This window comes from Cibotium barometz, chromosome 9 (assembly GCF_041138505.1).
Source record: "Cibotium barometz isolate CiBa-2024 chromosome 9, ASM4113850v1, whole genome shotgun sequence".
Taxonomy (NCBI): Eukaryota; Viridiplantae; Streptophyta; class Polypodiopsida; order Cyatheales; family Cibotiaceae; genus Cibotium; species Cibotium barometz.
This window is the reverse complement of record NC_141054.1, coordinates 5,837,614-5,847,574: the sequence shown is the minus strand read 5'-3', so window position 1 is coordinate 5,847,574 and position 9,961 is coordinate 5,837,614. Positions and strand designations below refer to the sequence as shown.

The following is a 9,961-nucleotide window of genomic DNA, read 5'->3' as shown; positions in this document are numbered from 1 at the left end:
AAGTGATGATACTTGTGTGTAAGTGTAAAAATGTTAACTCTTCAAAGTTGATGAGTGCAAGCCAATTGTTGAATCAATATTAGGTACATGTTGGCTTGTGTGCCCCAGTTCCTTTTATGTGAATTTTTTTTTTTTTTGTCTCGGTGGAGTAGTAGACAAACTTACGTCCCTACGTATTCTCATGTTTGTAGATGCATTTCGTATGCTTGTTCGCAGACGCTCTCTCTCTTTCTCTCTCACACACACACACACACGTAAATCTCTCCCTCTCTGAAATGTAAATGTGGGTAAACATGACGTAGCAAAAATTAAGATCCTCCTTTTTTTTCTCTCCACTGTTTGTGAGACGATCTCTCCTGATCTATGCTTTTTATAAGTCACACGTACGACAATAGAGACAAAACAGCATTTTGAAGGGTTCGGATTTAAAGCCAACAACAATAAGTACGTTAAACAATCAAGTGAAAATTTTTATTTGGCTGGTTATTCATGATCAAACCAAGATTATATTACAAAGCGGTCGGCTTAATTATAACGACAAAGACGGATGACAAAACTCTTAAGAGCTCAACATCAAACATCAAGATCCACAAGTCAAGAGAACATTTCAAGTTCGCTAGTTGAAGTGAAAAAATTAACTTGACCGACTCAGTTCATCATATCTTTCTGGGTGCATTTCCTGTGCTGTTAAACCCATTACTTCAACTCTTCATTCATAGTCATATTAAAAATCTTCTCACAAAAAAAAAAAGTAATAATTTTCTAGTGACAATAAATCTAGCTTTGCCAATTTGAAGAGACTCCATTAAATATATATTTTTGAGGGATGGCGCACATGATTTTAGTGTGGGGTATCCATTTTTTCTACAGATGCTCTCCAAGCAATCATCGAAAGCCATGTTCTCAGAGAAGTACAAGGCTCAATATACCTCTGCTATGGACATCATCTTGCTGGCCCAACCATACCCTCCAAGTTGGTTCTGTTTCAGGCATTATTAGTAGAGTAGCTGCTGCTTCTTTAATCTCCTACCCCTACTTATGGTCAATATCTTACCTCAAGGGAATACAAACTCACTAGTTACTCGATGGAACTCCTCTTCTTGAAAGCATACATGAGGGCCTTATCATCTCTCTCTGTGTCCTAGTTTGCTCATATGTATCCAAGGGATGACATATGAAAGCCGTTGGCTAGAAGAGGAATGAAGATTAACTTCAGGGGTTTCCCTCTTGTGCATTCAGAAAGCAAAGCTTACACAAGATTCATCAAAAGCCAGGAAGTTTGGTGGAACGGTGAGTTCTGGTGATGCCATGCTCTGTCATGGTGTATGTGGCTTGAAAGCTGTGTGGTTGCTCCAAAAGCTTTGGGTGTGCAGGGTACATATTTTCAAATACTATGGTCTCTGATGCGCAAAGAACTTCTCAAATGGCCCTTCATGTAGGAAAGTAGTGCCTTTCCTTGTGCACTTACACAGCAAGTTTTGCTAGAAGTCTCACATCCAAAAAGAACCACTGCAATTGAATGCACATATAAATGATGGTATGCAAAAGCACGTCGTCAACGTGCACCTCCCAGGAAGGGGCAAATGTTACAGGGAATTCCCTGTTGATAAGGATAACCATCCAATTACGAAGACTGCATCTTAATGGGCTGGAACCTTATTGTCGCCACACTAGAGCCAGAGTTAAAACAATGTCGTACACATATTTTAGTCATTTCAATGTTAAATGTGAAAATTCACGTACAGTACTTAATCAAATCATCTCTGGACTGTGTCCGTCTGCTGGACAGCTGAGACCCTTTGTATGGTCCAGCAACTGCTGCCTGCAAATCAGTTGACTCCAACATGGATTTTCCAACACCTGTAGCTAGAGAGCCAAACCGCAACTGAGCATGATCTTGCAGAGTTCCCAATGGTGCAGGACTGTGAGGCATCTTATATCTTCCATCTCCTGTACAATCATCAGCCATTTAAGCAAGCCTGTTAGGAACATTGATATTGAGATATGAATAATGGAAAAAAAGACAACTTGATGCTAGAAAGTATAGTTCTCACCATTTCGAACTGGATTGTCCACCTTGTTAAACCCAAGGCGGATAGGAGTAAGAAAGATGGAAGTCAGTCGGGGAGTGCCCAAACTCAGTTGCGTAAAGTGAGGTGAGTGAAGTTTCCGCCCAAAAAATGAGATGCAATTATGAAAATATGTCACGGAAAAGAGTACCAGTACCATCATTACCAAAAGAAAAACTGAAAGAATGCCTGTCTCCTGTGATAACAGACCCCCGGAGGAGTTTTGGAAGCCACTGGTTCTAATACCAGCACGACTCAACTGAGTTGGGGTAAATGCCCCAGCTTCCAGTAAGGCTGCACCAAGAGTCCAAGTCATGTCACCAGATCCTATCATGATTTGGTCCTCCTTCAGATGCAACCCATTCTGAAGTAATGCAACCACATAGGGTGCCCGAAAACAATAATGCTCCACAAGGGGTTGAGCCACAACACTATCCAGGGCCTTTTTCCAGGGCTTCTCACAAAAAGCTTTCCCCTGGTCAAGCAAATTCTCAAAACTAGCATTAGACTGAAGGCCAAAGAATTTGTAAACAACAAAGAATCCTGACAACGCATAGAAATTTCCATGAGGCACTGGCTGATGCCTTCCAAGTGCACAGGGAGGTTCAATACAGTCCACAGCTTTAGGTAGCAGAGAAAACCTGGAAGTATTGGCAACATCACTAGCAAGCACTTTACAAGACTCCCAATCTGGCTTCCCAACTAAGGTAAATTCTGAGTAAGCACTGTCAATAGACCCCTTCTTCACTACTCCATCAGGAACAGCAGCTAAAGATGATTGGAGGGTGCAATGAGAGCACTTATATTGCCCTCGAAAACCTGCATGCAAGCATGGATGCTGCAGTTCTTGGCTTCTCGCTGCTACTTCAGCATTGGTCTCCTGCAAATAGCTCCAAAGAAGTCCCACTGATCTGTCAAAGGCATCATTGAGACCAAAACCTGCATGAGAAAATGCATAAAGATGGTACTCAGCCGAGCCAACACTTAGATTCATCCCATATTCCTTGTGGTAAACCCTTTCTGACTCAAAAGTCACTTGCAAAGAGGAACCTCCTAAGTCGAGAGCGCCAAAGGTCGATTGTTGAGGTGTTCGACCTAGCCGGCCAAACTTATAATTCAAGGCAACCCAGCCATAGTATGCTTCTTCAACACCAGAAATGACCTTCACCCAGGTCCTGCTACACATGAATGGAGACCTGTCTAAAATGGCCCAAGCTCTGTCAAGGAGCCACTCTGCATCACCATTGGTCAGTCCTCGCATGCCTGCTGTTGCCAACAGGAAAAGAGGAGTATTTTTGTGGGCAGAGCGAGGAATTTGTGTTTCAGCCCATTGCAGCAAGGGTTCAAGTGTATCTCTAACACCTGACGCATTACTCAAGAGCTTGTGTAAACCAGGTTCAGTCTCCATTCGATGATAGGCTCGGGCTTCTTTTCTCTGCCCCCCTTTTCTGCCTGGAAAAGATACCGATGGATGTTGAAAGGTTGGAAAAATGACAACTGGTGATCGGTCGGAACCCAAGGAATCCCTGTAAGCCCATGCATACACCTGAACACGAGTGCTGGTGCTCCCACAGTCCAAAACTATTGAGTATTGTAGCTTCTCTGGCTTCCAATGTAGCCTCCACCAATGGTAACCAGAGTAAGCAAGAAAGACAAAAAGAAAAGCCACCGCCACTATTGCTGTCACCTTGCACCAACGTTTTGGCCTTGCCACACTGCTCTTTGAACCTTTGGGGCTATAGACAGAACAATCCCTCTGAGTACGGTAAACTAAAGGCTTTGCCTCGCCCAAAGCCCCACTTAAATTGACTGCACAAGCATCGTCCTCAGCATTCACCTTGCCATACGAGGTGAAATCTTGCAGGGAAATCGATGCCCGCATGGCATTCCCATGAGTGTAATCTGCCGTTGCAATTCCAAGAGAAGGCAAATTGGCAGAAGACACGGATGATGCTATGAGTGATGAAGAAGAAAATGGGTTCAGTGCTGCAGCAGCTACCTCTGTGATGCTTCTAAAACCCATGCTACAGGCCAGAACCTAATATCCTTGTTCAAGTCCCCTACTGTTTCAAACGAGGAGCTTGAAGATTGCAAGCCCATGACCTGTAAAATGAAAAGCCAATAAGGTTGGCATACTTAGACAAATATAGCTATAGAACAATAATAAAACATACATACATACATTCGATACATGCATAGATTCATACATACATACAAGCACAAAGAGTCCAGACATATATATACATACATATATGCATGCAAAGTGGGTCAAAAATGGCATATGCATATTCAAATGTGTGTATGTATGTCTATCTTCACAGAGTATATGTGATGGTATGTACATGCTACTTCAGCATTTTACACAGCATCCAAACAGTTCCACGTCTGCTTATGATGTACTTCAAGGACCAATGCGAAGCCCTAAGCCGCTACTCATCAGTACACACCCGTCATAGAAACAGAGTAAAACGGTTCGAGCAGCAGATCGGCAATAGAAAAACCGGTGTTGCAGGATCCCCCGGATCAACAAACGCAAAGAGAGAGAGAGAGAGAGAGAGAGAGAGAGAGAGAGAGAGAGAGAATCCAGATCTGAGGGAAGAAATCAACCTGCGAATATCAATGCCGAGAATGATCGGGTCGGCTTTTGCTCTTGCAGCAATCATTTTCCGGCCATAGCCATCGCCGTAGCCACCAGCTCAAACTTTCGGGCGTTTTAATCTCTGATTAGCAGTACTCTTTTGGCCTTTATAAATAATAATAACAGCATAGGCCTTGTTTGTCATCAAATCCAAGAGATGAAAGTAAAGGAAGAAAAAAAAATCCATATATAAATACCTACGAATTTACCCTTCTAAAGCCTTGATTATTCTTCCCAAAAATACTTCTCATTTTTTTTCTTTGATAAGGTCATCACATCTTGATCAAATTCTCTCCGGCTCATAAGGTTTAGAATCACCCGAGATATTGTGGTAGCGTTTTCGAAGGTTGTTATAGCGTCTTCATCAGTAGCGTTTTTAGTTAATCGTGTAAGTGCTCAAGTGTGGGATTAGCCTACTCTGTGCTCACGCAAAGGTGAACAGTAGTGCAGTAAAGCGAACACAGTAGTAAGCTCGATGCTTGTACAAACATGTGTTTTGTATAGACACTGAAGTGCTTGACTTTATTCATAATAATGTGATCCCTGCTACTACTGGTAAAGAATATATATCCACCCCATTCATTTATCGAGGCGTGAGGACCTAAAGACCAAGACAACCACGAAGCAAACTACCTTGTTACCATAGCCAAAGCTGAGGATTGTACCCAAGGATCTACTTGCAATACACAGAGAGGGCCTAAAGGAATGTCTCTAAAGCCTCACAAGTGCTCCCCTTTATTATAGAGAGAACCGATATATCTAGTGTGTGTGTGTGTGTGTGTGTGTGTGTCATCAAACGCGTGTCAGACTAGGTTGTGCGCATGCAATGGTGCATCTAAAGTTGGAGTAGTTATGGGTCTCAGCAAGCTTCCTCGCATCTGACGCGTTGTATTCTTGAAATGGCCGAGGCATGGGTCCATGCACAAAGCCTTTGCCCCACTCAAGTACCTAGTAGAATGCGAGTGATAGATCATTCATGTGTAATTCATTTCATATACAATAATTTATGGAACGCTATCGATGAAAACTTCCCATTCGTATCTCTTTGATTTAGGAGCAATCAAGTTAAATAGCGGCAAAGCCACCATTTAACCCATGAGAAACAAGAAGCGACATAACAAACAGAAGGCAAAGCTTTGGGTAGTGTGCTAGAGACTAAAAGCTACAAAAAAAACATTCCATGAGCACGTAGATCGCCTCCTACAAGGATTACAAGGAGGGAGTAGTAGGATGGTGATTGTAGGCATGACTAAAGTAGCTATCATGTTTGCTCAATTACATGTTCCAGGTGCCTTAATTGAATGCTTGCAGAAGCTCCACTCACTATTGAATGTGAATGATTGTAAAAGCTCCACGAGCATGCTTTAGATACTCCACAAATGAAAGCAAATAGGGATACTAAATGTGAATGCTTTTAGAATCTCTCTTACTCCACTCACTAACAACCAAAGCTCCACAAATGAGAGATCATAATCATCAAAGAGGTTGGAGAAGCTCCACGAATGAGAGCTTAGAATCATTAAAGAGGTTGGAGGCAAAGGCAAGCATAGCTCTAGATTCCCAGGGGGAAGCTCGAGCGTAGTGATGGAACAGTTCCAATGCTATGAATAGCCTTGTTTAATGCCTCTCAAACCGGTTTTGTCCCTTCTAGGGGTGTTCTTGAGTCATGAACCATTCCCAATGGAGGAGGGGGAAGGTTTCGCACATAGCCGTTTCTCATGTAGGGAACCTAAACACTAGGATGGCACGGAACAAGGTTGGAACAATGTTACCTTGAATGATGGTGATTGTAGGCATGATTGTATGTTTAGGCAGTCACCACTTTCGAGTCAATAGCCTATAGAGAGGATCCCAACATGTTTTAGCTGGCCATTTATCTAGAATTACCAATGGTGGATTACCATTAGTGTTGATGATGACCTTATAAATTCTTGTTTATTTAAGTTAGACTTTGGTACCTAAATGGAGCAATGAAATATCAAAATACTTTGTATCAAAAGAATCTTAACATGTTTAGCAAGCACTTTTTCTCAAATTACCAAATGATGAACTTGCCATCAATGTTAATAATGATGACCTTTAAGATGCTTGCTTATTCAAGTTAGATTTAGAATGAGAAAGGAGCAATGAAAATCACAGTACCATATGCGTTTATGGTTTTTTGCAAGATCAACCATTCAACAAAGATAAGATGTGGCGGCTTATCAAGCTAGCTACACCTTACCAATTGGTAGCATGACAATAATATAAGCTTGCAACAAAAGATGATGCGCTAAGGAGTTGAGTAAGGGAAGATGAATTTGACACTTTGGAATAGCAAGATGACACTTGCTAGTAAGGTGACTGCTCGTAAGGTTCTCCAAGTTGAACTATGGTGGCCAACATTGTTTGGTGACTCCATAGAATTCATTAAAGGATGTGAGGAATGTCAAAGATTTGGTGTACCACAATGAAGACACAATGCCCCTCTCATACCAGTCATAGTCATGCAACCCTTTGAGAAATGGAGAATTGACTTGGTGGAGCCTATGTGTTTTGTTGCATGACAAAACCCAAGCATGTTATATCATTATGGCTACTGATTATTTTACCAAATGGGCAGAGTCCCAGGACTTCAGGAAAGTTGGCACTCATACTACATCAAAATTCTTGTATGAGCAAGTCATTTGGTTGCCCAGTAGAACTAGTAAGTGATTAAGGATCACATTTCATCAAATGAGGTAATTTCATGCCTCTTGAAGGGTTTTTTGGTGGTTGATCAAAAATCTTTGCCTTATTACCTCTAGCCAATGCCAAGATGAAAGTCTTACTAAGATGTTATCTACCACTCACAAAAATTATTATTGAGGCAAGCTAGAATGATTGGGAACATAAGCTTATGGCTACTTGGGCCTATTGAACGTCTTAGTTGCAGCTAGCCACACACTATTCTATTTTGGTATATAGACTATGCATAGTGATGCTGATGGAATACCTTATGCCAAGTTTGAGGATTATGGTTAGTGAGATGAATGACTAACTAATAGTTGAAAGGTTGATTGACTTAAAAGAACTAAATGAAACCAGATGTGAGATGTTATAACCCCACCACTCGTGAGATGTGAGGAAGAAGAGATGTCTTCTTTGATGAGATGAGTAGCTAGTATGCACCAATGAAGGCAACAAAAAATGTAGATGTAAGAAGTTATGATGTTGCCCCACATGTAGGTTAGAAATCATAGGTGTTTGGTGGTCCAAATGTGGATTAGTGTAAGCCTAATCACACCATCAAATTGATAGTTAGGACTACTCAAATCATAGGTGTTTGGTGGTCCAAATGTGGATTAGTGTAAGCCTAATCACACCATCAAATTGATAGTTAGGACTACTCAAATCAAGGAGGAGGATGATAAAATCACAATGCCGCTTTGGTGCCCCATCAAAGCTATCCAAGATGCACAAGAAAAACTGGTGATGGAGAAGAAGTTGATAAATAAATGAGCGCCTTCTAAGTAAAAGCATCAACCATCTCAAAGGCAATGGATACAGAAACATCTTCTTCAATCACAAGGGTACTATAAAGGAGAAAAGAAGGTATGTATACCAAAACAAGAACTCATCACACATCATGAAGAGGTTGACAATCAAACCCCCAAAATCGGCTAAAACCGCAAAGTGCACATCTAAAGAAGTATAATTCTTAAAAGATTAAGCAATGCTAGTATTAGTAACAATATTAGAAGCTCAAGGCTACTATGAAGCTGTAGTATAAATCTAGGTACCAAAGCAAAATATAGATAAAAAAGGCGTAGTGTTAGAGTTCCCTATAGCAAATATCCAAACAAAGAAGGGAGACTTAATGCAAACACATAGAAAAAGACAAGTGCTGGTAAGAAGCCATAAGTACCTCAATTGATATAGAAAAAGAAGACACAAAAATATTCTTGCAAAAACATAACTAAGTCTAAATCAAAGGTTGGAGTAAAATAGGTAAATGCTTACTCCAAAGGAAAAGAGAATGTAATTGTTGCATCCCTCCAGGAAGACCTGAAGTTGCAAAGGCATGAAAGGCCAATCGAACCCGGAGATGGCGGGTTTTCCAACCCTCGAAACAAGAATGAGGAAGCGAGTTAGCTTACCTCATTTTCCAAAGTGGAACCAACCTTAAAGAAAGTGGTCAGCAAAAACACAAGCACCAAGTTTGAACAAAGGAATTGAACTATAAGAACCCGCTACAATGTTTATGGACATCAATTGGAGTATGGGACCTTCTTCTCCTTCTTCTCTTCTCAATTGGAGTATGGGACCTTCTTCTCCTTCTTCTCTTTTCTCTTCTCACTTTCTTGAGTAGAAGACATTACATATCAGATTGCCTCCTTTTTCTTTTCCTTCTTTTGTTTTCTCTACTCATTCTCTTGAGTAGAGGACATTACATATTAGATTGCCTTCTTTTCCTTTTTCTCTTTTCTCTTCTCACTTTCTTGAGCAGAAGACATTACATAGCTATGGTGTCTTGCAATAATTGCCACTCCAAGCTTCATGAATAATGGTTGCACCACCAATTGGAGGAAGAATCTCCTTTTGGTAACAACAAGTGCAAGAAAATCACATCATACTAACTTTTCTTACTTGAGCTTGGCATTTTGGTACATTCTCATTGAAATGTTATGTCCCTTTATTTGGAAGCATGAGGATAGACAATTCATTACAGTGTGAGCTAGATTAGTAGGTTATATAGTTGGGGTGTGGCTCATTTTAGGGAGTTCTACCTTGGGAGAGGGGCCTCCCAAGGGCCCCCAACTATTAGATAGCCCATTAGCTAGTTGCATTAACGTTAGTTGTAATCCTTCAAAGTCCTCCATCTCAATATCTCCAATCTTGCATAATCTCCTCACATAACTTATATATTTGTATCTCTCATTGAATTCCCTCGCCTCTCCCATACTTAATCCTAAGGCAGTGGGAGAATACTCTCAACTAGCCAAATTAGATGCAACTTGTGCATGTGCAAGTACTGTGTTGCCTCAATGAAGCCATTCTCTAGGACTCTTAGACAATGATCTCTATGTAATTGGAGCTTGGTGGGAAGCTATGGGAGAGATCCAAGAACAAAGAGTCAAAATTTTTCTTAAAAGGCAAAGGTGGTCCATCTAAAGGCCATACATGTCAAACCATAGCACTCCTATGTGAAAACTCAAATGTTATCCTTAAAAGGTGATCTCAAATTGTATACTACTAGGAAATGTAGGTGATTAACTATAGAAGAGGGCATGAA

General features: G+C 40.9%; 1 protein-coding gene across 2 annotated transcripts; it reads right to left on the bottom strand.

Moving 5' to 3' along the window:
• Window positions 1-782: 782 nt before the first annotated feature.
• Window positions 783-4,838, bottom strand: LOC147635186 (putative apyrase 7). 2 transcript variants are annotated; one of them, XM_086802394.1, is made up of 3 exons: window positions 4,677-4,838; window positions 2,055-4,172; window positions 783-1,950 (listed from the first exon to the last, which is right to left on the bottom strand). In XM_086802394.1, the coding sequence occupies exons 2-3, from the start codon at window positions 4,090-4,092 to the stop codon at window positions 1,736-1,738; spliced, it is 2,253 nt and encodes a 750-aa protein (XP_086658520.1). In that variant the 5' UTR covers window positions 4,093-4,172; window positions 4,677-4,838; the 3' UTR covers window positions 783-1,735. The 2 variants fall into 2 exon arrangements, with proteins under 2 accessions (XP_086658520.1, XP_086658521.1); XM_086802395.1 differs by lacking the exon at window positions 4,677-4,838 and adding an exon at window positions 4,412-4,587.
• Window positions 4,839-9,961: the final 5,123 nt, after the last annotated feature.

Excerpts from the sequence above, each read along its gene's own strand:
- LOC147635186 (XM_086802394.1), bottom strand. The coding sequence starts at position 4,092 with ATGGGTTTTAGAAGCATCACAGAGGTAGCTGCTGCAGCACTGAACCCA. Across the intron at positions 1,951-2,054 it reads GGACAATCCAGTTCGAAATG|GAGATGGAAGATATAAGATG; the intron begins GTGAGAACTATA and ends ATGATTGTACAG.